At 34.4% G+C, this 27,150-nt stretch overlaps 4 protein-coding genes across 4 annotated transcripts; 3 read left to right on the top strand and 1 right to left on the bottom strand.

Moving 5' to 3' along the window:
• Window positions 1-2,296: 2,296 nt before the first annotated feature.
• Window positions 2,297-5,737, top strand: LOC120347237 (claudin-7-like). Its single transcript, XM_039417145.2, has 5 exons — window positions 2,297-2,489; window positions 2,901-3,003; window positions 3,316-3,422; window positions 3,828-3,970; window positions 4,923-5,737. Exons 1-5 carry the CDS (start codon window positions 2,355-2,357, stop codon window positions 5,089-5,091), a joined length of 657 nt encoding a protein of 218 aa, XP_039273079.2. The 5' UTR covers window positions 2,297-2,354; the 3' UTR covers window positions 5,092-5,737.
• A 1,579-nt stretch (window positions 5,738-7,316) lies between these two features.
• LOC120347239 (claudin-7-like) lies at window positions 7,317-11,058 on the top strand. Its single transcript, XM_039417147.2, has 5 exons — window positions 7,317-7,515; window positions 7,860-7,984; window positions 8,265-8,384; window positions 9,544-9,699; window positions 10,078-11,058. Exons 1-5 carry the CDS (start codon window positions 7,407-7,409, stop codon window positions 10,210-10,212), a joined length of 645 nt encoding a protein of 214 aa, XP_039273081.1. The 5' UTR covers window positions 7,317-7,406; the 3' UTR covers window positions 10,213-11,058.
• A 1,180-nt stretch (window positions 11,059-12,238) lies between these two features.
• Window positions 12,239-15,222, bottom strand: LOC120347218 (uncharacterized). The gene is made up of 3 exons (XM_039417123.2): window positions 14,551-15,222; window positions 14,283-14,376; window positions 12,239-14,014 (listed from the first exon to the last, which is right to left on the bottom strand). The coding sequence occupies exons 1-3, from the start codon at window positions 15,144-15,146 to the stop codon at window positions 13,847-13,849; spliced, it is 858 nt and encodes a 285-aa protein (XP_039273057.2). The 5' UTR covers window positions 15,147-15,222; the 3' UTR covers window positions 12,239-13,846.
• Window positions 15,223-18,050: 2,828 nt separating this feature from the next.
• LOC120347153 (uncharacterized) lies at window positions 18,051-26,854 on the top strand. The gene is made up of 15 exons (XM_039417024.2): window positions 18,051-18,232; window positions 18,457-18,605; window positions 20,901-21,084; window positions 21,349-21,570; window positions 21,652-21,766; window positions 21,924-22,030; window positions 22,106-22,245; window positions 22,342-22,477; window positions 22,736-22,941; window positions 23,387-23,544; window positions 24,587-24,699; window positions 25,070-25,208; window positions 25,986-26,114; window positions 26,195-26,321; window positions 26,495-26,854. Exons 1-15 carry the CDS (start codon window positions 18,157-18,159, stop codon window positions 26,546-26,548), a joined length of 2,055 nt encoding a protein of 684 aa, XP_039272958.2. The 5' UTR covers window positions 18,051-18,156; the 3' UTR covers window positions 26,549-26,854.
• Window positions 26,855-27,150: the final 296 nt, after the last annotated feature.

The following is a 27,150-nucleotide window of genomic DNA, read 5'->3' as shown; positions in this document are numbered from 1 at the left end:
TATTTCAATCTTCTAAACACGCTAGACATTGGGATTTCTCTTTTTACTTTATGTAAAATTCTATCCATTTAATCTTAATAATGATGTAAGGTAATTGCAATTAGCCTGGAGCAACTTATCGTTAAAATGTTTAGTTGTTGCTTTAAAAAGTTGTAGGCGGTAATTAGCTTAGCGAAAGGTAAAACTTAATTCTCACGCGGCAACGTAAATCATAGACACAGCAGTGTAGCATGATAGCCTCGAGCGAATTTAATTTGGTAATCATTTCAATATTGCAATAAAAGGCTTCAATTTTATTCTACTCAAATTCAATATTTATTACGAATGATCAAGCATGATAAAGGGATGTAGCACACTTTCAAAGATCGATTCAGGTTTGGTGAAAACTAGAGTTTAAAATAGGAGTTCTAATGATTCTGAGAATGTAAAACACAACATCCTACATTAACTAAAATCACAAACAATATTGGACTTAACTCGTTGCTATGCTGATAAAATCTTCTTGATCACAAAAAGTTTTATATCAAAAATTTAATTTTGAATAATTCCTTGAAACTACGGAATAAAAGTGTTTAAAGCGAACCGAATTTTGAGCATTTTAATATTATAAAAGACAGTTTGACTACAATATTACAATATATTAAAAACTTTGAGTTTAACGTGTAACTGCTTTGATAAATTGATATCCTCAAATATTATCGGTTGATGTTTTTCTCTAATTCAAGTTGCTTGTTGTGCAAGCCTAAATGTCTTCTGCTAATACAAAACACGAAACGTATTGTGTAGTATTGATCAGTTTCTAATGTCAATTCAAAGCATGTTTTATTGTACAGCTAGTTCAAATTTAAATATAAAATATTAGATTTTGCGAACCATAGACTTCAAAATCTACTTATTTTTAAAAAAATGAACGGCAAAAAGTGGAATAATTCCAAGTCTTTTTTTGCCAGAAGGTTTGCTGTGCTTGAATATATTCTACAACTGACGTTAGTTAAATGCAGTTTACAATTTATGAAAACCCCGGGAACGTTGTTTATTTACAGAATTCATAGCATGCTGAAAATTTTTTTCGCTTGTGTGCCGTGTGCTTTAAGGTATTGATTCCAGACATGTTCTGAATCTCACAAATTTGGGTGCTCACGGTAATTTATTTGAATCTAACATTACTTGCTTTTAGATTTGTTCAATTCTACATATCAGTATGAATCCTTTTAAAATGGGGTTATGGTAAAAAGTTTTTTCTTGACTTAGATCCTGATGTTGAATAAATTTGACAAAGAAATGTGATAATGAATAATTGGAAAACCGTTTCACAAAATATAGTTTAGAGTCCTTAAAGTTCGGATCAATTAACTGTAGCTTGATTAGCAAACAAAACGTGCTGTTGAGGGTTAATTACAGAAGAAAGCTGGGTCATTATGGAAAGATATTACAACAACAAAGCCGCGAAGCGTAATTATTTTCCCAAGTACTTTTTGATATTTCTTTTCGAGTCATGGCTCAATGTTGCGACAACGAAGACGAGAAATCGTTTTTTATCGCCCGGGGGTACGTTCTTTTAAATTTTGCGCATGCGTGGTGATAAGGTTTTTGATTTAAGGTGTGCCATAGAGAGAGACAAAGCAGTCATATGCTTAGTTACTTTTGAGGTAGCGTTGCAATAGGATTGAGTAAAGAAACAAGATGGCGGACTGAAAAGGCATCTTTTCTCCTGTTTCCGCACTCATTCTTAGAGAAATATTGAACTAGTATGGGCGATGAATAAACTCACAGTATACCTGTATTTTATCTAAGATCCATGATTGTTAAAGTGTATAACATACTACGAAATGATCATTTCGAAAGAAAAAAGGCCTTCTAACATAAACTATGATGGTGTATGCCCTATGATGCATCAATAATTCAATTCACTTAGAAAGCGAGAATATATTTCGATGAATACAGTGTTTAGAATGGTGTTTGCTGGTCTGGCGTTGGCAACGACGTCGATTAGAAACTCTTTTCGAAGAGTAAACAAGTTCACAGAATGAAATTAAACGAAATCTCCCACTTATGTGAGAATTTTTGTTTCGAAGTCAGATTTTGAAAATTAGGCCTTCTCAAAGAATGATTGGAAACAAAATTATTCCATTCATAACATAAAAATCAAAAGTCGACCTGAAATAGGTAGTCAGCAAGCTAACTAAACTATTTTATATTTATATTTTGTATAATTATTATTAGTTGTTTTTTATTATTTATATAGTTTTAAAATTTTCAAGTTTATTTACATTTAAATACAATTTCTCTTCTCTTTTATAGTTTATTTGAGAAGAAATATATATTTGATTTTGATAAAAACTAACTAAGGCAAAATGGGTGCTTCTGGTATTGAGATTGCCTCCACTATTTGTATTGCAATTGGATGTCTCTTGACATGCATTTCAGTAGGAATTCCATACTGGGAGAAGAACGATCCTGAAGATACCGTCAATGATAACATCATAAGGGTGGGTAATATAAAGACATTTCTTCATATTAAGACATTTCTTCATATTAAGCGAACCATTGAAATAGGAGAAGAATCGCAGTATAATTTTTATAACTATTCTCTTATTTCCAAATTTTTGTTACCTGATCTTATATAATTTTACATTTTGTGATGTTAAATCCAAATATAATGATTTTTGAAACGGTTCAATCGACGTCTTATTCTTTATACTCAAATATCATAAGAGGTGTGTTTTGACTAAAATTGGACAAAGGGAAAACTCGACACTAGAGTACTCAAATTACCTTATACCTATTCAATTCAAAAGTGTTATATCACAAGAAAACTTGTCTGAATAGTGACTAGATGAACTATCAGAAAACAGTAACACAACAAACTTTTTTCTAATTTTTCAACCAATTATTTACAGCATAAAGGAATATGGGTGAAATGTGTGACTTATTCCACCGGAAACTGGGAATGTGATGATTTCAACAAATTTTTTCTTGGACTTCCAGCTATGTTGCAAGCAGGTATATGCATATTTAATAACTCAATCGATTTTTTTTCAATTCGGATCTCACAGATTATTTTAAAGAACGGCATCGACAAACGATTAACGTCATACAAATATATATTTTGTTATCCTTATCACAAACTTTTCTTGCAAATATTGATTGAAAAAAAATTAATACATAAGAAAAGGTTCGTCGTCTGCTTTAATTGTATACACTTAAAAAATAATCCTAAACTATCTTCAATAGTATCAGTAAAAAAGGATTTTAACAATTTTTTGTATTTTTATTGAAACCGTAAATAAACAATCAATAACATTTCATTTCCAGCTAGAGGGTTTGGTGTGACCGCTATATTACTTGGAATTGCTGCAACAGCTACAATTGTTTTGGGAATGGATAGTGTACCATGTGGATCTGACAATAAGAACATGAAGGTGAGCTCGCTCAAAATATCAGAGTAGCCATATTTCACGAATTCCAATAATACGTTCAAAATATATCGCGCAACGAGTAATGAGCAAATTTAGTGGATTCATGATAATTTTCTCTTCGAAAATCAGTCACTTTTACATTTCTTAGAAACATTTTACAAACGTGACGAAATATCAATACATTTTTCGCAAAATATATTTAATGAGAATATTTTTTGTTTTCGAAACTGGTATTATAATGATAAATTGTTATCTTCTCAAACCATATATAAAACCGTTATTTTTCATTCATTTCAAAATTACTAGTTGTACATAATTTACTTTACGCCCCGGGGTATATCAAATATTGATTACCTAACGTTAACATCCTATTTTATAATTTTCTTTTTATTAAAATCTAATTTATAGAGACGTATCCGCATGGTGGCAGGCGCGATGTCAATTGTTGGAGGATTCTGTATCATTGCTGCTGCTTCGTGGTACGCCAATCAAATCAGACTCGAATACGATGTGGAAACGGCAAGAAAACTAGGTGGATCCAATGTCACTAGGTAAATCAAATTCCATTCAATTTTCACAAATGAAAAGCGTTGGTAATGTGCGTTATCAAAAATATATAATTGAATTCAATCTCTATGTCTATCCTGGTCGTAATTTGACGATACCTGATTTATATGTTAACCAATAATACTCTCTTCGTTAGGTTAGGATAGGTAAAATTGAGATCGAATATCATTAGTGTTTTCTGTATTCCCAATTTGTAATATACTGAAATGATTTTTGTTCAAGTGCCCATATCTTTAAACACAATCAATAGTCAACCTTGTGTTATTACAACTGGCTTCCCATTATTGATTTCGGACTTCGACCATATATCCATTCGTGCCATTTTGAGCATAGAACGTAAGAAAGTGATTGGGTGTGCTGTAATTCAACTGGTGTGGGCGTCATTTTATCCCCCAATACGCCTGATCTCCGATGAATAAGCAAAACCCTCACAAAGCGACAGGGTTACTGAACTCGCGTTAATTTGAACCTATCTCCTACCTTTCGTTAGTCTAACTTTATTTTGATTTTTTTTTCTTTTTCGAATGGCGTCACGTCTCCTTCGTTCTTCGCTTTCATAAAGCTTAATTCAATATAATTTGGACATACCAGACGAATACTAAAGTAATTAATTTTATAAAAATTGACTACGTCGTAATTTTATATTCAATTTTGTAACTGGTACCAAAATTTGTCAGAACCAAAAACTTGTCGTCTGGGGAAAACGTGATAAGACTTTAACAATAACAATTTGTCAAAACTCTCTAATCGTGCTGCCGTGATTCCTTAATTTTAAACACGCTAACCTTTTTCAATTACTTTCAAATTTATTACGGGTCAGCATATACTATTGTAATATATATAGCTTAAGATCAAAATAAAGAAAATAATTTAGTATTGTATGCTAGCACTATACGGGTGTACGCATGATTTTGATCGAAAATGTATGCAATTTAGGAATGTGTTCGGGGAAGCATTGTTTCTGGGTTGGGCAGGAGGAGCCCTGCTTTTCCTTGGAGGATTGTTGGCTATCTGTACATCTTGTGACGACAGCGAAGACGACCACCATTCCCGAGGATATGCTTACAGACCACCCGCTACAAAACATAGTCAAGAATACGTGTAGAGCGCAAATCTTATGACCTCAATGGTGCTGGTTGAACAATAAATGAACTATTGAAGAAGTCCGGGATTTTTTGCAGTTTTTACAATGCACATAGACATTAGTATTAGCTACACCTCTATTCAAATATGGAATGTAAATTATAAGCGAATTTAGTGTTATATTTCTGTTTTATGGAAATCGGTATTCCGTGTATAGAAATAAAACCAACATTGAAAAAGCATATCGTTTAATTATTAAAACTGCATTTCGAATACTATTTAATATATTCTTTTGTTTAACGACTTATGAAAATGCATCGCTGAGGTTTGCGGTTTGCTCATCTGGTACTCATGCTGACAGAGGAAATTAATAGAGGATCGTGTTGATTACTCGTAATCCGATATTGAATTGGCATCATGAGTCTTCGATGTAACGTCAAGCTGAGCGTTCCCTTGGCTACTTTGCACACCATCACTCAAACTGCTGAACCATACGGTATTTTCAGCCAGCCTTGGTAGCCTTTGCTTAGTTCATTTTACTTCCCAGACTATTACTTCCCATAATTAATTTGCCCCAATTTTAAGAATTTGTTTCGCGTTTTCTTGTACGATATATCATTCATTTACTCTTTGATTACTTAAATAAATAAAAGGAGTTTTCCACATCATTAGTGTTTTGTTTTGTGTTTGATTAACCTCGCTTTGAACCGCTTTAGATGGTATTAACACACAAAAAGGACGACGGGAGCGATAATAATTGCTTTATAACGGCGCGACAATTTCCTATGTTATAGATTGAATAACGGCAGTCCCGATTTGTGCAGACCTCCAATTCATCCCTCTCTCATCTTATATGTGCGGTCAGGAAGAGAAACATTGTTTAGAGAGCTTTGGGCTTAGTCTTAGCAGTTGTCAGTATGAGAGCATTTTGCTCCCAGTGAAATGTTCCATGCCCAGGGCCTGGAGAGCTGACTGTCTCAACATGATTCTACCAGTTCACTATTGTGATATATAGGCTACTGTATTAGAATTTGAATGAAAACACGGTCTGCGGTTGAAAATAAGGTGTTTACCTGTAAATTGCCTGCACGCTTGGGCTTTTAGAAAGAATTGTACGGCACTGTATGTTGTATTCATTATCCTGCCGTCGCTGTCTTGCCAGAACAACCGTAATTTTGCGTGGATAGCGTAAAATATAAGTTGCTTGGTTGACCATCAAGCTGGCACCAGAAGCTAGACCGTATTAGTGGATAGTACGATGAGGCGATGTTTTTATATGGGTTGTATTGTAATTTTAAACGTTTGGCTTTCGGCATTTTTGAAATCGATAAGATTGAACATCAGGGTTGAATCATTTCTTATGCGGGGCGCATTGAAGGCATATCATAATATAGAATCGTTATCAATATCTTATATCAAAATAGTACTTTCAAATGGTGATTTTTAGCTATACTGAAAGCACTTTTGGTCAATTTTGGGCCATGACAATATTGTGCCCATGGACACGCTACATCCATGATTCAATGCTATAGTGGTATATCGCAGCTAACGCGATCGACTTATTCAATCACAGAGGGGAATGTAATAATGATGATAATAATAACAAGTATACTGCCAACCAGCTTTTTGCGTTCTATGTGATTACTGGACCGAACTGGTATAATTTAGTCGGAGATAACGAAGAGAAAGACACCGTACGAGTTGCGAAATTGAACAGTTTACGGTCTAATGAAGTTGTAAGCACCCTAGTGTGCCTCTTGACTCACTTTTCGTCATCCGGGCCTTTGTGGGGGAGTGAGATAGCTCGAATATCGGAGACTCTCTTTTGTTGTTATTTATATGGGTCCGAAGGAAACGGGGGTCTCATTTTTTGGATATAGTCTAGTTAGACTCGGTCGTGCTGCTTAGTGTGTCGTGGTCGACAACAATTACTGCCGTCACATTTTTTTCTTAAAAAGATTCGACGTAACAAAGGAGTTTAGGGCGTTGTTGATAGGCAACGATGCTGAGTGGGGCTCTTAGGCTTCCTACGTAGAAGGATGGAAACGGATTTGCGATTTTTAAGTACCTGTGTTAAGATTTGTGTGTTTACGAATTATAATTTGCAGTATATAATGAATCTCATTTTGATCTTGTATTGTCTACGTTTTTTAGACATGAAAGTCTTACAATTTTTACACGCTGGATAAATAAGTAAATCTTATCCCACCTAAAATGTGTTATAACGTACGATTAACAATTTCATTCTTATTTTATAACAAATCTTTTAGTTTAAATTGTGATCGTTTTTACAAGAAATTTATAAGTTCAATTATAAGATTATAAAAACAACTCAAGATGGTTAACGGATCTCTTCAAGTTTGTGGATATGGTGTCACTATTATTGGTTGGTTGATGGCAATCATCACGTGTGCTCTGCCGTCGTGGAGAAAGAATGATTTAGAAGGTATTAATCTTATTTAGGAGTTCAAAATAAATGTTAATGCCGGCAAAGTGTTGGGACAATTACATTTGTCGAAATATTATTTACGAATGGTTAGCGACCTGGCTTGTAATTGTCACAATAAAATTATAATACTGTTATATTTTATCACTTCACTTTTATTTGTATCATAAAATTTTAAATATGTAAATATTACAAGAGTAATGAAATAAAACTAGATTAGGATTTTTTATGGCGTCTATCGTGGTCTGGTTTTGTAATAAAATGTCCTATCTCTTATAATTTCAATAGCCCATATTTTTATTTTATTGAACAAAATAGTTATTTCAAAATGATTATTTTCAAAGGTGAGGTTATCGAATCAATTATCCGGACGACTGGTCTATGGGTGAGGTGCACCCACCAAGCAACTGGTCATTGGACTTGCAACGACTACGATTCGTTTTTCTTGGGTTTGCCCGTCCCCCTTCAGGTATATATATCTTTTTTTCGTAGGTGTAAAGCGTCCTAGAAAAATTGAAATTCAGCAGGCTCGTCGTTATTTCACATTGTACCACAGACGACGATTTTTCATTGGAAAATAGTACTTATTCAAACTTTCGATTAAAGTTTTATGAATATTCTCTCATTCGTATTTTTGGGAAAATAAAATCTTAAACGTTCTTGTCAAAAACATTGGTGTAAGATCTACAATTCACGCCAATTTTTTCTCTGAATGAAAATGCATATGTATTATAATTTATATTTAACAGGGTGCAAGAGCTACGACATGCTTGGCAATTGCTATGGGTTTCATTGGTCTTCTTCTGGGAACATTCGGACTCGATTGTACAACAGTTGCATCAGACAACCCTAAAATGAAAGCCAGAATGGTAAAAAAATTTTTAAAAAGTTAAAATATTTCGCTCCAGTCCTATTACGACAGTCAATATTTAAAATTCACTAAAACTAGCAGCTATTAGACTTATAAAGATAATATATGATTTTTCATTTAAATGATAAAAGCATAAGCGACAGTAAATTAGTTGAGTAAAATCTATTTTGGGTCGTTAACTTTGATATTCTCTATTGTATACCAATATTCCTCTATACAAATTTGCCCAAAACCTCATTTAGATTCCATTTTATGACGTAATGAATGTGCGCATTTGAATATGAACAATTTTCTTCTGCGCATATTTCTGCGCATTGAAAAGAAAAAAGGCTAGTTCCTGATGTTATAATAATATAAAAGAAAATTCTCTCACTCTTCCTTACCAGAGTAAAATACAAGTTAATTCTCTCGGATTGTAATCCATTCGTGCGGAAATAAAAACGAGACATGGTTGACGGAAAATGACTAAATTTTGTGACGGAGTGCTTTAAAGATAGAATTTCGTTTCTAAAGCCTTATGGGCCCACGCACTTTGTCATGTGAAATTCTGGTGAAATCACTTAATATGATGTCACAATGAAAATGAATGGGTTTACTGTAAATGGAAATGAATTATGTTCACAGTATTTCAAAAAGTTCCATGAAATTTGTACGAGATTGCTGTCATTTCCAACTTTGGGGAAATTTTTACCACTAAATAGCACTTAAAAAAAAAAAACTGTTTGATCCGTTGGTAAGGACACTAGACATGAAATATTTTTTGGGAATATTAGATAATATTTATTTTTATATAACGCAAAATCTAGTATTCTGTTGGGTCTAATTTTTGTATTGAAATGTTAATCAGAAATTTCCTATTTGCCATAAAAAAACAAAATTCGAGTTTTTTCAAGAAGTGCCATAATTGGCTGTTGGAAATACGAGGTATAAGTTATAATTTCTCGTGATGTCCGGGCCTTGCAGTAAGACTGTCAAAAAACCTTGAAAAATATGTTTGAATTGTAAACTTATATAACTTGACAATATTTCTGAAGCGTGTGATGTCAATATCAACTAATTTGCGTCCTCGAAATAACTTTGATTATAAACCGTAATTCTAGTAGTTAAATTTAATTTTTTAACTCGTACACTTTCTGATGAATGTATTCATTTTCAAGGTCATGATTGCTGGTGTGTGCCATGTTATTGCTGGAGTGTCACTGGGTATTGCGGTTTCGTGGTTTGCAGCAAATGTCTTAGCAGATTACCAAGACCCTATCGCCTCAGTGTCCGGTATTCGATACGTCTATGGCGAAGCTCTTTTTGTCGGATGGGTGAGTATTATTCTGCTTCATTTCACCTGTTCACGATCAGTCAGTCTTTCAAGAATGTTAATTTATTATGAGAATTACGAGTGAATTCGTAACTCGATTTTGCTTGTTTCACTAGTTTCCCTCCTTGAGAAATATACAATTCATGCTTGGTTTTTAGTTATCAGTCGTTTGTACAATATTCGAGTCGGAAAACTCATTATTCATAATGTAACTTACACTATTGAAATATGTACTTGCGTACTTATTGCAGGTACAATATCTCAAAAGTAGATTTGCATATTATATTTGCTGACTGAGTTTGGGTCAACATTAGTTCTCTGTGCCATTGTGCCACGCCATTGTACAGTTTTGAGAATAACAATTTCTACTTCTTTCCAGATATCAATGGTTATCAGCGTGTTAGGTGGAGCTGTTATGTGCTGTGCATCCTGGAATTCTGATGATGACGACGATAGACGACCGTACGCATACAACCCACCAAAGCCAAAGCCCTCATCAGCTGAATATATCTAAAGTTCCCGAAGGAATACTGTTATACCGAAAAAATGAAGAAAATTTTTATCTTGTTTTTATTTTATCTCGGAGGAACATTCTTCAAGCGGTGATCCGCATTCAATTTTATTCGGCTGACATTAAGCGATATATAGTCGTAAACTTCGGATGGGTTGTACCAATATACGTAGACTGATGTACGTACAGAACGCCGCTTAGCCACTACATTTAGAGTTGAACAATTTGCCATCCTCTCAATTTTTCCTTTGTTCTGTTTGCCGTGTTCCTGTTCACTATAACTTTCCACGTGGGGAGTTGTCATTGACATCCAACTGATTTTTTTGTACAGAATGTTTTTACCTACTGCGTCTCTGTTAAGTTTTTATCGTATTTGTTACCTTGCCTTGAATCATACATACACTGATTTGCCAACTGATATCTTACAATGATTTATTTGTTTCAAAACGAGGTGATTTTCTCCGAAAAAATATCTATTTAATCGTGATCATGTAGTTCATATGGAATGGAGGACTGTACCTACCTCCTATATTTTCACCGTCTTCGAGCAGACTACCTTGGAGAGCATACTGCGCCTTTTTTGGCGGTTTCACTTGAGTTTTCGTTATTGTCAGTTTCAAAACTGCTTATGAAAAGTACTGTGAGAGTTGCAGCTTACATTTTATCAACGCCGGGTACTTGGTCCCGAATTACTATTTATGGACGTCTGCCTATCTATTGTAACTTAGCTGCTCTGCTGATTATGTTTTTAAGCGCTTTTAATGCGTGTGGAAATCATTGAATCGTATACTATAGTTTTATTCCCCTTATCAAGTCTGCTTCGCACTAATAAATCAGTTTTGATCTTAATGTCTTGGTGTTTTTTTTAATAGAGGCGTGTGTTCACTGTTTGCTGAATACATGCTCAGGGTAGCATTTTTCACTGAAGATTTTGACAGTATTGACGACTATTCTCAAAGGCCCATGAAGGTAGCGAGCGAGTCGCAGAATTTCTACATTGCTGGATGCGAAACGTTCTTTGCCTCTTAAGTGTTTGATATAGCGAGGTTGGATTGCGCGTGAGTCCGTAGTTGATTTTACGAATTCTGGCTGACACAAATCGCGCGAAGTACGCTTTTCGGTTGAGCTCGTTACGTTAATCGATATTATTCCGTGGAAATTAATAGCCCTCCTGCTGCGCGAGTACGGTGCAGAGTTGTATTATGAAAACCTGCGGAAAGACTACGCACACTCCATTGATGGCCCGTATATTCATTTTACAGAATATATATAGAGACTTAGGGTGACTAGTCGAGCTGTAGTTTTTTTTATAATCGTACTGTAGTTTTTATGCATGGGTAAACATTAGAAATATTCTCCACTCGCGGTTGCTTCGCAACGTAACAAAATATTCAGTCACAAACGCACATGGTTATCATGGCATCGTGAACTAAATTTGTTCCAAATTCAACTGAATTGGTATACTGAATCACGCAAAAAATCTTTTCGAATAGGTCATAGTACATTCGGGTTAGGTCCCACTCTAAACGAATGGAGTTCCTGATGAACCAAGGTCTTAGAAATTTACACTAGCACTAGCGTATGCATTGATAAAATAAAGCTATTCTCCACTATTCCAGTGATATCTATATCTTTTGAATCCAATTGCTTTTACAAGCAGGATAACGTTTAATGTGATTTGGATCGTGACAACGTTAGATCGTTATCTCGTTATTAGGATAGGATGAATATGTAAATGTAAATCCTATCTTAATAACGAGATAACGTACAAGCGTAAGCAAGGTATATTTAAAAATATCTCGATCATTCTAAATTTTATCTAAATCACATTTTTTCTGATGATAAAGATTCAGTACAATGACGGGGGGATTTCTGACAAATCTTCGTTCACCCTCTAGAAAGGTAAAATTTTTAAACCGGACCTTTCTCCTTTTGACGTTTGATCTTCATCCTATCACAACCCACTAATTATTCTCTCTTTTTATTTCTTTTATTAATCTTGAATTACGACACTACTTTGAAAAGAATGATTTATTTTTCCAAAGAAAAAGCCGCGCGATCAAACGTACAATGCTACCTGGTCATTATATTAGTGAGTCATTAGCGATGCCCATATAGGGTAATTTTAGAAAAGGAAACTAGTAATATCCTGATGCGCGTGACCATGAGTAGATTGTGACGTAGAATGCTACGTTTTTTCCGGAATGCGGTAAAATTAATATTCGTTGTGATCGGATATGACACGCCGGAAAAGCTAACCCTAAATATTATAACATTGAGAAAAATGTCCCGTAAATGTAACCGTATAATTTTATGGTGACAGTACCCGGGAAAAATCTGGCATGTATATTCAGAAATTATAATTTGTTAAGCCCTGGCCAAAGATAAAACACGGTTACAAATGATCCACGTTCAGCTGTGGATAAACATAACAACTTATAGCTGGTTTGTGACGTCATTTGTATTTTTATGCCAGTCGTAAACACAACTTTGTTGATGAATTGAGGGTAGCTTATCGCTCGCTGTGAAGCGGGTTCAAAGAGTATAACGTTTGGTCCATGATACAAGTCATGATTTCATCAACAAAAGCATTACCGTTTAAATAGTTCGTGCAAATTCGCACATTTTGTTTTCGGCATTTTTACAATTTGTTTCTGTAACATATTTCAACTTTTGATGCATTCTTGATAATATTTTTTCCTACAAAACTATAACACCACTTGTGTAATGTGATTTGAGAAAAAGCTCAATAATAGTACACATTTTGTGGCACAAAATAATATTTATATTAATACGTTACACATAGGAAATTAATGACCACAGCTTTAACAATGTAAAGATGTATTGACAAACAGCGAGCTTGAGATTGAAATTGGCACCTGGCGCGTCTTTCGACCACAAAAAGCCTGAAACTATTTTGTCGCGCCGTCAGCCTATTACCAGTCAAGTGGAACTTGAAGTGTGTTTAGTACAAGCAAGAATAAATGAAATTCGATCTTTTGTTAGACATTCTGTAATGCATTGTGATATGTGAACACTGGAAGTCTTCTAAATCGAGAATATATATTTCCGTTACGACATCATATTTTTTCTCCCTTCGAAAGCATAATGTAAATATAAAACTGCTTTTGTACGATAAATAAAAATATAAAATCGAAAAAGAAGAAAGCATTTTGCCAAACGTTGCCTGATATCCCGGTAGACGTAGCCTTACTTTTTGTAATGAGCGGTATAATAGAGGAAAAATAATGATATGTTTGTTCAATTTGATGATCCACAGTGTATCTGAATTTCATCTTATACTATTTGCATATAGCCTGGGTATATATATTAAATAAATCTATAGAATGAATGATCATTACAGACAAATGGAATGGAAAAACTGTTTTTGAAATTTGTGAAATCCCAATACGTTTTTCAGTCGGCTATAATTTTTGTGGTACAATTTCTAAATCAGGTTATGTTTGATGTAATATTCTTCTAAACGTATTTAACCACAAAACACAGTTCATAATTGATATATTTGTTCGTGGTTGTCTTACGTGATCCCGTATTAATATTTCATAGTTTGATAGATTTTATTCCCAAATCTTTTGTCTTTCAACTTCAAATAAGGTTCGCCATATGTTTACAAGTATCACGCACTGACGTTTGGTCTTTGAAGCCCTCTTTTGTTTACCCCAGGTTGGTTCAGTGTTTTTCTGTACTCGTCTGCCATCGAGCGGAATCGTAACGGTCCTCGATCATTAAATCCGCCAACACCTTGTGGACGTCTTGGAGAAGGAGTGGCGGTCGCAGGCACAATCTGTATAACAGTACATACTATCATGGAACGTTTATGTTGAAATGATTTCAGATGCACTAGAACAAATACATTTGATTACAAAGTTTACAACATAAATGAACTAGAAAATGCATGGTCAACTTCTGCACCGAAGATTTTTGAAATTGGATAGTTGAGCTGGCGTATCAGTAGCTAGTCAGAAATTTGAGCTGCTTGACCAAATTGTTTCTGAACATAATTCTTTGTTAATTCACATCTACTTGATTTTTCCAAATCGTGTCTTACTTACATGATTTCCTTTAGCATTTCTTTTCAGCAGGAGTGGCAAAAAGTACTTTCTACTGCTTTGCTCTGAAGTTAGAGCACGGCGTGGTTCATTAGATCTGCAAAAGGAGAGGTCAACTACAAATATGCTCTTGGTGTATACAAAATAATCAGCTATTGCTGTCATAAATGTACATTTTAAAGAGAACAAGTGGTAACCCAGTTGTCCAAAACGACGTTCCGTTAGAGTTTCTTGCGCTTGAAAGTTTGAAAACTGAAATTTTTCCTTTCACCTGTATTGTTCTGAGTGAATTTTTCTTGGCTCACGTAGAGGTTTGTTGATTTTTGAGATCCCGAGCGACCACTGTGCTTCAACAACGTTTCTGCGTCTATCTTCATTTTCCAATTTGAATGTTACATTTTTACTTGGAGTTTTTGGAATCACGTGCTGTTCAGACTGGTTTAATACGTTATTAACGGTTACATGTTTCTGAGACTTTCGTGTTATACCAGGTGACTTTGCGCCTTCTCTCTTTACATTAGCAGCATTATGTTCTAGAAACAAACCTCTGCTACCGTAAGGGCTATTGTTTGCATTTTGATTCTTCAAAATCGGCTTGGGATCTGATTTTCTAGGATAGAATATTGAATCTCCTCGAAGCATAGGATCGCCACCGAAATTCATTATATAGCTGTCGCCAGCGCTGTAGACAAGCCTTGGGCTTACATTTGCGTGCAGTGACCCTACTCGCTGCTGCGAGAAGGGTCGCAATACATTCAGCACCGTTACATTGCTGGGTACGTTATTGTAATGGTGTGGATATTGAACTTCGTGTTTCCTGACAGTAACTCCAGGTAATGTCTTCAGTAATTCCATTCTGGTTGTCATAAATCACATAATAAGCGGTCGGTTAAGATTCAAAACGTGTATGTTACATGGTTCTACAAGAGACCGAAAAATATTGAAGGATGATGAAATAAAGTAAACTTGATATAAGAGTAATATATAAATCATATATTTTTTAATGTTCTAGTGTGATCTGATGTCGTTGATGTGGGAGGCAAACCTATGGTACGGAATATTTTGATAAGCGTTTCGAAGTAACAACGTACACTAAATAACAACTAACCATTATTTTCTGCAAAATTACATTTTTGGTATACAAGTTCGCCCCACCAGTCTGAACAGTCATCAATTAATTACTTTTTAATTAAATTCGGGCATAAATTCAAACACAATGTACTTTCAAACTAATATGCTCATAGTTATAACACCAATGGATATGGTAGGAACTCTTTGAGTAGTATTTTTTATTTGTCATAATTCTACAAAGAATTCTGGCAGTTAGAATTATGATTTTGGACATCTTTGCCGCTGATTAATATCTAAAAATTCATGCTTATTCATCCCACTATACAACTTCTAAAGCTCGTATATAACGTTCTGATTCTTGAATTCGAAACACCATCTCAATCACAGAGAATATCAACAAAAACATAATGATCACACGGTTCTCATGTCATCATAATTCCATATAATATTCTTTATTACAACTTCTTCATACCTATGGGAGATTTAAAAGGTTACTGAATGAGGTTAAATATACACCGAAGACAAACGGATTGGCGCCGTTTCTTTGACTCGATGTTTTGCCCAAAACATTTCTCATTATATTCGACGAAGAGGCGAAATTTGAAAACAATATAATGAATTGTTTCAATCGGGAGCAAAACATTCATATTTTGAATAATAAATATGTTGTCACGGATAGTATCGTCCGTAGAAAAATGATTAAATAGGCTGGAAACAACGTACATATTGATTGGCGGTTTATCATGTCAAGTTGATTGTAACAAACGTTATAGACACGTTTTTAATAGACGAAAATGAAGCATTGAAAACGAGTCTTATTAGTTCCAAGTTTGCAATCTTGATAGTGGATATAAAGTTTTTTTATGTTCATTGGAACCAACTATAACCCAAAGCTGTAAAATAACATTGTGCATTATTTAATAAAATAAAATGCATTTAATGGTTACAACTAGTTGAATATGCCCATCTCATCTGAATTCAAAATACGTCTATACGACAACAACTAATTTTGAGATGGAAGTATAACCGTTGCATATTATACTCCCCGTCATATGCTGTAATATAAAATAAATCAAATAACTCCGCAATAAAACCCATAAGGTTACATTAATCTTTACGAAGCAACAATTGTTTGCTCATATGGAAAGAAAGGACAACGCCGCATGTAAAATTAATACAATGAACAATGGACGGTAGCTCTTATTAAATTCATAATTAACAGTGTTTGATGGAATACTCTGTTTTAAAGCTGAGATAAAAATACAGCAAAATTACTTGCATTTAGTTAAAATTCCTCTTTCAGGGAACCCGCACACGTTTGGTCATACGTCGCTCGCGATAACCGCGAACGGTAGAATTATTACATTCACAAGTTTGAAAAAGTAAATATATCTCTGTAATTTACTTTACCAAACATGTTCGAATAGCTGAGGGATTTGTTTCCCACAAAATAAGTTGATAGATGCACTAGTATCCACCCAACCAATATTTGAAACAAAAGATTTCCATTACATGCTTTTATTTTGACTAAAAAAGTTAACTCGGTTAATTTTAATGATTCCAGCTATCTGATTTACAAAGGGGATGACTTAAATGGGTTTAAAAGTTTTGTCGATCTTGCCCAGACTTGCAATGGATGTTTTCTCGATCACCGATTTTGAATCCGGCACGTTAGGTAATTCAATCAAGCTGCCACAACCAGACTGCGATTGCGATTAAATTGGGTTTTGATACGAGGGTTATTGTTTTCCACTTTTGCTTTTTAACAATGTAAATATTGTTCATAGAATGTAACTTTTTACGTCACACTTACATGACCCGCCAGTCTAAGTGGGCAACATTTTTGGCCCCTGGTCCAAAAACCTTGGTCACCCCTGCGGCTGAACCGACACTTTCTTGATTCAAACGATGTTTTCCCGCGTGGTGGCAAACATTTACTCGTTATCGTTGTTTTGCTAACAATTCGTCAGTTTCTATTCGTGTTCTTGAAATTTATGTATAAATCGAATAACTCATTGGCCATTTTGTTCCCTCTGAGAGCTTCAGTTTGGATGTTATCAAAATTTACTACACCAAAGTCGCGATAAACTAGGCATACATTTGCTATCAGTTCTTTTAATGGCAGGTGGTTGAATATTATGATCATAATGGAGGATATAAAGTAGGTAAATCAGTTTTTCGAAATAATATTGATCTCTCAAGATAAGCATCAAAATATTTTACAATGGCAAAGTATGGGAACAAATTTTCCAGGGGTCAGAGGTCGGGTAAACTTTCATTCTGCAGTAAATGATTTAAGAATAGGTTAGATAAAGGTTGCGCAGATTTCCACAAAAATCAGAAGCCAATGCGATATGTTGATCGATATTTTAATATTTTGTACTAATAACGACCTAGAGATAACTTTTGAAGATAACTTCATTGCAACATGCTACGCTAAATTGAACAAACGAATGAATTAAAAATTAAGGATATCTATTGTGACAGTAATTATGTTTACGTCCTTGATGTGTTTATATATCACTTGTGATGCATTGTGTAGTTCCTATTACATCATAATTAACACAAATCGCATTACTTGGTTATCGTCTGTCAAAGAGAATATTTCAAATGGGCGTATTTATTGTTTAAGTTAAGAGATGTGAATTACGAGAATAACACATTAAGTTATCAGACATTGTAATCTCTGTCGGATGTACAACGCCCTGCCAATACCTGAAATCCGCGCGAAGAGGCAAGTCAGAAATTGATAATCACCGCTTGTTCAAAAAATTCGCTATTATTATTTTTCATTTAGCAATCCGACATGGCGGAGAAAAGACTGGTATTCGTTGTTGTGATATGGATGGTACTTCGAAATTTGGTCTTGACGAAAGGGACATGTGAGTATTTTAAAATGTATTATATTGTATTAGGTTAAAATCGTTCATCGATTTGTAACAGAATCACTAGTGATGTTCTATATATATGGGTAACTAATTTAAAGTTTTAGATTTGAGCCATACCTTGGCTTTATACAAGTTGTATTTGTATATATAAAAAAATTAATGCTATCACACCGATGAATATTACTCATAACTTTTTATTTTTGGATTATTATTTGCAGTCATTGCTAATGAAAAATGTGAATATAAAAAATTTACAAGTTCAAATATGAATACAATGCTGCATCGAGGCGACAGAAAAGGGATGAAATATTTGTTCGAAACACGAATAGAAGCTGAAAAAATCTGCAATGCTCTCACTTCGTGTACGGTAAGTGTGTATAGCAGTACTATACATATATATATATTCTTACAAGGTTTTGGTTATTTTGAAAATGGGTTAAAATATTATGAAGCGGAGTGTAGTTTGAACGAAGTTGTGGAATAAAAAGGATTGTTTTGACTTTTTGAAATGAAGCCAAGCCCTTTTAGGCTTTAACCCTACCTTGTTTCCTCGAAATATTTAAAAAAAAATAAGACCTAGCCTGAATTTAAAAATGATTTAAATATAAACCTTCCCCTTAAAATAATTTTTTTTGACCTAGTCGATCGATAGCTATAGCAAGAAATCTCTCCCACACATTTCAAATGATCAATAATATATGTTTTACAGTTATTTTAAATAAAAAAAACGTGTTATTTATAAGTAAATGTACCGTATATCGGTTTTCCTATTTTGTAGATTTGAAAATCTCGTAATTCTCTACTTTGTAATTTGGTTTTTGATAAATGAAAATAAAAGACATCCCACCCTAGTGGTATTAGATTTTTTCAAAACTATAGTTGGGTTTGGATTCCGTGGAACTAACTAATTGCGGATTTCTTTTTATATCAGCTGTCAGAGAAACTATATCTCCTGCTTCGCCAAACGATATTTTGGTCCATTAGCCCACCGTATACGTTACATCCCAGATACTCTAACATTCTTCTCGTTATACTTGTTATAATTGGACACGAAAAGTACATATGGATAGTTTTGATATTATGTTGTTGTTGCTTCTGTTAGTATTTTGTTTCCTTTGGTTGTTGTGGAAAATTTTTCTCATTTTCGCTTGCTCATTAGCTACTGGGCGAAATTTGTGGTTTAAGATTTGTGTGCGATGACGTCATTAAAATTAAAAATTGCGCAACTTGTGGTTCCGCGTTCGCCTAGTGCAGGGGTTCTCAAACTTTTGGCGTTGCGGATCCCTTGAAAAGGTTGACTATTATTCACGGAGCCCCAAAATAAATGCTAAAATTGTTACTTTCCGATTAATATTCCTGAGTAAGTTAAACGTACTTTACTCAATTTAAATACTAAACCCTTTTAATAGGGTTAATACAAGTCATAAATAAATCTAAATTTCAAAGATAAATTGTATAATACTAAAGCTGTAAATTTGACACATGACAAACATATTAATAAATTAGGCGTTGAATCTTTTCCCCTCTTGACATTTTTGGAAGACTTAGAAGGTCGCTAATAACGTGCGCGATTGCATTTTGTTACAATCGCCGATTGTTTTCGTCAGCATGGCGTGTTTTTAAACCTCAAACATCTTTACGCCGGTGTTTATTCTCACTAAATCAAAAATTTCCTTCAGCATATACATGTATTGTTCCGCAATGACGACGATAATTGCTTTTTCGTTCTCGTGGGGAATTATAAGTTCAATGTGAAAAACATGTTACCATATTATAATCATCGGCGACGAAATGCTAAAAATAATAGTTAATAAAGAGGTAGATCCGCAATTCAAATTTTTTGATTAAAAAGCGGCATTCTAAAATATTAGAACTAAAACTTAAAATGGAAGATAACACTATACGTTTTGTTTCAGCAGACTCACGTCAGAATAAAATTTTTCCACTCTAAAACTACCGACGGAGAACAAATCAAGTTTAACAAATCCCAAGATCGCAAAAATACGACTCCAATTTATTTATAGTTAGCAGTTTATGTTATTTTAGAATAGTATTCTTTCATTTTAGTAATCCTAATAGTAATCTGGAATCGAACGTGAGTAACGATGAGCACAATTAAATTATTACGACAAGACACGCTCACATCGGTCATGAATTGAATATTTTACGCAACAGAAATCTCGTTATCCGTTTTTTTTTTGAATCGCCAAGAATGTTGCGCATAAATTTCCGATTCCAAATTTGAACCTCCTCCCTCTTAAGAATCCTGGCTGCGCTCCTGCTTATAAATAATGTCATTTTTTGAGGCCGCCACTTTGCCATATTTCGAGGCTATATTGTTGTCAAATTTTATCAAAGCTGTTATTGCTTCTAGGAACAGTTTTAAATTAGCCAAGTCATTATTATTTTTCAATTATTTTGAAAAGTAATCGAATAGCTCGCGGAGCCCCTGGGTTTCTCTCGCGGAGCCCTGGGGCTCCGTACGGAGCACTTTGAGAACCTATGGCCTAGTGCCAAAGCGAAGTCGTGAAGACTGGGGTACCGGTAGCCTACTGTGACAGATTGCATACCCGTACTACTTTGTTTTGACCTTCGTATCTTTATATCTGAGCAGCGCTTTCTTGTTCTTTTGTTCGTTTTTCTTATACTAATTTCATTTCAGGGCATCATATTAGACGAACTTTCTCAAGGTATAGCGAAATACAAACTTGGTGCTGGTTTCCCGACAACAAGCCACTCCAGCAAAACTCTCTGGGTAAAAGAATGCAATCCGAATTGTAAGTTCGTCCGAAGATTCGATGTAGAAACTGGACTAGATATTTATGAGCGGGAATGTTCAACTCCAGGTATTTGTTAGTATATATAGTAAATGACAGAACATTCTCATTACTTAACCCACGTTAATTGAACGTTTTGACAATGTACAGTAACGTATAAGAATTTAAAATGATTTCGGGACAGATTTGTCTTCGTCTTAAAATCCAACCGCGCATAGGACCATATATATGTAAAAACAATGATATAATTGTTTCAATGGTCATTGAGAGAAATATGCCAAAAAAGCCATACTCGATTGTCATTTTAAATTTCTATTTTCATTCGTTTTGCAGAAATGTTTGCAAGAAATGGAAAAATCGAGGAGAAGGGTAATTGGTCTTTCTGGGGACCATGGGGTCGATGTAGCCGATCGTGTGGTCCAACAGGAACGCAGATGAGAAGTCGATACTGCATTCCAGATAATTTCGTAAGCGGTACGTGTAATGGAACAAAAGAAGAGTTCCGACAATGTAACACGGAAGTGTATTGCCTCAAGCAAATATCAGAAGTTTACGGTAATTAAATCGTAATGAGTTGTTTATTTGTTTTCGGCGCGTGACCTGGCGAACTGATAAAACTATTTGTTTATGATTTAGGGATAAACGGTCCGGAAGGACTAGTTTCGATTGGAAAAGCAAGAATTTACAAATCTTGTGTTCATCGTGAACCATCAATGCGACTCCCGTGTGGAGACCAATCTACCATAACAAGGTATTTATTTATATTTTAATATTCAAATCAGCGAAGCAATTTTACCACTATCAAATCTTCAATTTGGCTCCCATCCCGAATCATTTCTGCTTTGTCTTTATTTTCCTGGAAAGTTTCTTATTCAAAATCAAATTTCTTATTTATAAATATTTGACAGAGACAAATGCAATCAGTTCAAATGCTGCTTTCAGGAAAACTTTCGTCTGCCGGGTATAACAGAAGGACCGAAATGTTTCCAAACGCAATCATTCATTGGTTCCAATGGTATGTAGTTGTCGTCGAATTTGGTAATTTTTTTTTTTATTTTAAATATCCTGAACCGTTTTTATGCATATTCAGGCCGGCTTGGATGGGCAGTGTGGAGTTCATGGAGTCCGTGTTCAGTTACATGTCGAAATGGCGAAAGAATAAGGAGACGAATGTGTACCGGTGACATATCCGGATCGACACTCTGTCCCGGGACTGACTTGGAAGTTGAGGTATGATTTATTTTAAACTTTGCAACAGAGATTCTGATATTGTCAATCGAAGAAATGGTATACTAACAACAGCAATACCAAATTTTATATTTGTAGATATGTACTCTGGGTCCGTGCCCATGCGATCGGACTCCCTGTCAAAACGGAGGAACTTGTATCGTCAATGATCATGTCATGACTGGATATGAATGTAAATGTGCTAAAGGATTTGCTGGAAAAAATTGTCTATATGGTGAGCTTTGTTGTATAAAATTAGGAAGTTAGTTACATTATCAGTATGTGCGGTACCATCGAGCGGTTACCAAAATGGAACAAGCTTCGAGATTGATCATTCACTCACAACGCAATGAAAAAAGTATTTGGTCTGACGATTTAATGCACGCACAGACAAGCTATTATTCTAACGTCATAACTTGATCTCTCATTGAATGTTTCCTGACTGGATCTATCGGTATTTAAAAAAATAAGTAAAGCTTTAACTTGCTTTCAGCGGAACCCGAGCTAACATGCGAAGAGAACTTTATATCGATATCGTTTGACGAGGGAATTGTCAGGGACGACGGCTTGATATCAGATCCTACGCTAATTCAATTCAAGAAAGCTGATTCAAAAGACTGTTTTGCAGAAATTCGGGGATCGATGTTTGTTTTGGCTTTACCACAGCCTATTGACAAAAGTTGCGGTTCAGAACTTCAGGTAACTAAAAGCTGAAAGCAGCTAAACTTCTATGTATAGACTTTTAAAACCTTCTTTAAATGTAGTCATCATAAAAAACACCACTGCATAAGACATTTTATAGATAACCAATTCGCGCGCTTTTAGATGGGTGAGCGAGCAGGTGTCGTTTTTATTTTGGATTTCTTTTATTACTTGGACTGTTAATATTTGATAATTTGTTATTCTCGATCTAGACTCTGCACACTAGAATTTATCTGCTTACTGTAATAATTACATCTGTTTCGCCCTCTCATGTCACGCTCTCATAATATTTTTATTAATATGTTACTTCGGTTTAATTACTTATTCAAGAACAGAGAATATACTTCTTATCGTCTTATATATTATAATAAATAAGAAGGCTCATTTCAAAATTGTATGAATCGAGATATACCAGAACTATTCACTTTTTATTTACATTCAGACTGACCGAGATAAATTGATTATCAGGAATCAAGTTTTATGGAGACTTTCTGATAGTTTTGTTGATTCAACTGTTGTAATTGTTGATATAACATGCGTTTACAATAAACAAGTTAATTCCACAGTTGGTTTAGGATTCGGAATCATTCCCACTGTCAGGTAAGAATTTTGAATGCAGCTGATTATTGAAAATCTCCTGTCAATGATTCTTTTAGAGAATATATCGCTACAGTAAAACCAAAATTTGTCTGGGTTTAAAAACTCCACCTGTTTTAGCTTAGATTTTCGGTAGTGCCTAGGGCTGGGCATTTCCGAATACTTGATAATTTCTTTTTTCGAATCGAGCTGAATTTTGAATATTTGGAAGATATTCAAATGTATGTGACTTTTTTATTGTGATGGTTCCTCCAAGCACATAAATTACTGAAAACATTGAATCCAGCACCCAGACAGTTTGCTGAGCGTACACACAATAAGAAACATGTTTCATCGATACTTCACGGAAAAGAAAAGAGTCGTATGTCAAAATTACATTGTGTGAAAATATGGCTTCGATAAAAATAACCAAGGAATTCACCTCGACCTTTGTGCGGCCAAATAAAAAACAAGATGGTGGGGATTCAAAATTTCTGTCTGAACCGATTCGAATAATTCACTATCCGATTCGATTCGGAATGCTCAGCCCTAGTAGTGACTTATTTCCATTTTTAGGTTTGACTGTACAAATGTGAAAATTAGGAAAATGCGATTTTTTCAAAACCTTAAAATGTGACATAAGCTTGTTGTTGTTGTTTTATATATGTTTTATGGCGCTTATAACTTCAGTGGTCTTTTGCGCCTTTGATCCATTCAAATTTAAAAATACTATACATAAGCTTATTTGATTCTACTGTGGCAAAATAATAAGGGATATCGATTGTCTTATGCAACAGCAACTGCTTACCCTTTTTTCTATTCTTTTGCACCGTTGGATCCGCATGCATATAATGCAATGATGCTGCAACGAAAGTGAAGATAACTATTCTATGCACACTAACATATATTTATGTTTCAGTTTGCAGCAAGAATTACTTATAAAATGAAGTTGATCTTATATAATTTGAACTTTGTCACGACTTCCGTGTATTAATTACTTGATGAACTTTTATTTTTCCAGTAGCAATATTAACTGATAATTTACGTTTTTATTCTTCGTAACCAGGACAATCAGCGAAAGAAAAGTAACAGAAGCTGTGAATGCGGAAATGTTCATATATAGAGATGATTCTTTCCTACCGAGTCACAGATATCGTAATAGTCCAAAAATTGCCCAAGGTACTTCTAAGAATGAATTCATGAAACTTTTAACATAAATAAAACTTTTATTCACAATAGTACAATATCTTCTTTGTAATATTTGACCAATTTATATTACATGGTTTTCGCGTATAGTCAACTGAATCGCCGAATATAAATTTGAAATATATTTTGGAACAATAACACAAAATCCTTGTTCGATTCCCCAGTTATTATTCCATTCGATACTCTTTCAATTATTACGTCATTGAAATTAAGAATTCCATGCTGTGGTTCACTGATCACATTTCAGTGATCTGGTAGTCAGACTACAGGTACTGCAAAGATTTGACACTACTTAGTTTTGGCTTTCGTGTCCATATATTTAATCATCGCTTTCTTGTTTTAGGTGAAGTCTTATATCTTTCTGTGGATTTGTTGTCAATTGGGTTATCTGGTTATGAGAGCATGGTCATACTTGCTGATAAATGTTGGGTTGCTGATTCAACAAAAGAAAGAAACGTCGTGCACGATCTCATCAACGATGGGTGAGAATGTTTATACAAAATTATCAGATAAGTCTCTCCATCAGAGCCGCATAATTTTTCTGCATCGTATGAAGATTATCTGTATACTAACTGGTTTCGTTATCGTCTAGTTCTGCATTGATATATATTCAACTGAACCAAAAAAGCGATGTAATATGCTTCTTCTTATCAAACATTTGTTAAATTCCGTATCGATAAAAATGAAACATTCTCCGACTATTATTCGACACGAGATGGACTTATGGATCATTTTGTTTTATGTTGTTGTTGTGAAAAAATTGCTCTTCTTTTTAACTACAGAAATAATTGCTTTGAAATTTTCTGTGGTTAAATCTTGCTGTTGAGGCTAGAAGACATTTACTTTTATTTATTTCAAATATATCTGAGGACTATGTGATTCGCTCCTCACTTCTAAATTATGTTTGATGACGTCATCAAAATTAAAAAGTGCGAGCCGTGCTTCCGTGATCACACCTCAGTGTTCTAGTGGTGAGACTTCCGGTACTGTAAAATATCTGTTACTACTTCGTTTTTTATCTTTCGTGTCCATATATTTGAGCATTGCTCTACTTTTGTTACTGTATGTATTTGTTCCATTGCTTCTCTTTAGAGGAAGTGTTGCTAATGGTTGAAATAAAAAACCATATTATACTAAATATCTCTGGTTATTGCTTTTACTTAGCTTCTGGTATAATAAGCGTTTGAATGCAAATTACAAGTGCCAAGATTTCATAGCGTATATTAAATGAGCACATTCTATTTATCCACTTTATGAAGATGTTCTACAAATGCAATATTTACGACTGTGATTTTAAATGGAGTCGGAAAGCAAGCAAGATGGGCGCTCCGAATTTTTGACTGGAAATACAAGGACAAGGAATCGAAGGAAGTTTATTTGCAATGCAGGTAGTTTTGATTTTATACTATAAGATAAATTTAGCGCTCGATTTAATTCTTGATTCAATTTTCAATTACTTTTTACTCAGAGTAAGGGTATGCCTTAAAAACTGCGAACCCATATGTGATGATAAAAGTTCCACAAATCGAAACAAACCAGCGCTCTCCTTAACACAGGCGGGACGAAAAAGACGGTCAACTAAAACGACAAGTCAGGTAATACGTGATTATTTATTTCAATATAAAAATCCTTCACTCAATTAACCTAGTTTAAGTGAATACTTTCATTTATGCCAATTACACTATAAATTCAACGTGACAAACAACGACTTTGATTCCACGATGAATTTAATAATAACAATACTGACAATGCTTAAAATAAATTGCAGGATTCAGCTGGCGAACAAAGTCATTTAGTTATGAAAAGAATTATACTGATTTGAGAAGATTTTTGAAGGGAAACGTGAACTGCTTGGAAGGTCTAGTTGAGCTTCACGAACAATGATCACCAACCCATAAAGAAGAAAATTTACTATTTGCTGATAGAATAGAATCATTTAGTGCTCCAGAAAATTGAAATATATATCTGCACTGTCTATGCAATTACTATATGAATAATCTGAGACAATTTCAAATGATGATTTTGTATGTATTTGAAAACATATTACCGTAATCTGATTGCGCAATTTTCTATGGAAAGATATCTATACTTTTATCGTTGATGTACAAATAAATAATATAAAAATTGATTCAATAATGAATAATCATTACACAGCAGTATGATTTTACTTAAGTTATAGGATAATGTAATACCAAAATTTTCGACTCGAAATTTGGGGCCTGCTATTCTGGTGTTGATAGGATGAGTAGACAGTGTTTGCTTGTTTTTAAATAGTAGTTCTCCACAACAAAAATATGTGATTATACTAGTTTCACATTTCCGTTAGGTTGTGCACTGATGCTTCAACGACAATAGCAGCACTGGGTTTACATCTTGCCGGCGTCTCATGGCGCGCATTTAAATTTCGCTAGAAACAATAGCAAA

The sequence above is a fragment of the Styela clava genome, chromosome 11 (assembly GCF_964204865.1).
Source record: "Styela clava chromosome 11, kaStyClav1.hap1.2, whole genome shotgun sequence".
NCBI classification, from domain to species: domain Eukaryota; kingdom Metazoa; phylum Chordata; class Ascidiacea; order Stolidobranchia; family Styelidae; genus Styela; species Styela clava.
The sequence above is the reverse complement of the archived record's forward strand: the minus strand, read 5'-3'. Positions and strand labels throughout refer to the sequence as shown.

Coding starts and splice junctions, on each gene's coding strand:
- LOC120347239 (XM_039417147.2), top strand. CDS start 7,407: ATGGTTAACGGATCTCTTCAAGTTTGTGGATATGGTGTCACTATTATT. Junction 7,985..8,264: donor GTTTGCCCGTCCCCCTTCAG/GTATATATATCT, acceptor TATATTTAACAG/GGTGCAAGAGCTACGACATG. Junction 8,385..9,543: donor CTAAAATGAAAGCCAGAATG/GTAAAAAAATTT, acceptor TTCATTTTCAAG/GTCATGATTGCTGGTGTGTG.
- LOC120347237 (XM_039417145.2), top strand. CDS start 2,355: ATGGGTGCTTCTGGTATTGAGATTGCCTCCACTATTTGTATTGCAATT. Junction 2,490..2,900: donor TCAATGATAACATCATAAGG/GTGGGTAATATA, acceptor AATTATTTACAG/CATAAAGGAATATGGGTGAA. Junction 3,004..3,315: donor TCCAGCTATGTTGCAAGCAG/GTATATGCATAT, acceptor TTTCATTTCCAG/CTAGAGGGTTTGGTGTGACC.
- LOC120347218 (XM_039417123.2), bottom strand. CDS start 15,146: ATGACAACCAGAATGGAATTACTGAAGACATTACCTGGAGTTACTGTC. Junction 14,377..14,550: donor ATTCACTCAGAACAATACAG/GTGAAAGGAAAA, acceptor CTCCTTTTGCAG/ATCTAATGAACCACGCCGTG. Junction 14,015..14,282: donor GAAATGCTAAAGGAAATCAT/GTAAGTAAGACA, acceptor ACTGTTATACAG/ATTGTGCCTGCGACCGCCAC.
- LOC120347153 (XM_039417024.2), top strand. CDS start 18,157: ATGGCGGAGAAAAGACTGGTATTCGTTGTTGTGATATGGATGGTACTT. Junction 21,571..21,651: donor GCAAATATCAGAAGTTTACG/GTAATTAAATCG, acceptor TTTATGATTTAG/GGATAAACGGTCCGGAAGGA. Junction 26,322..26,494: donor CAACTAAAACGACAAGTCAG/GTAATACGTGAT, acceptor AATAAATTGCAG/GATTCAGCTGGCGAACAAAG.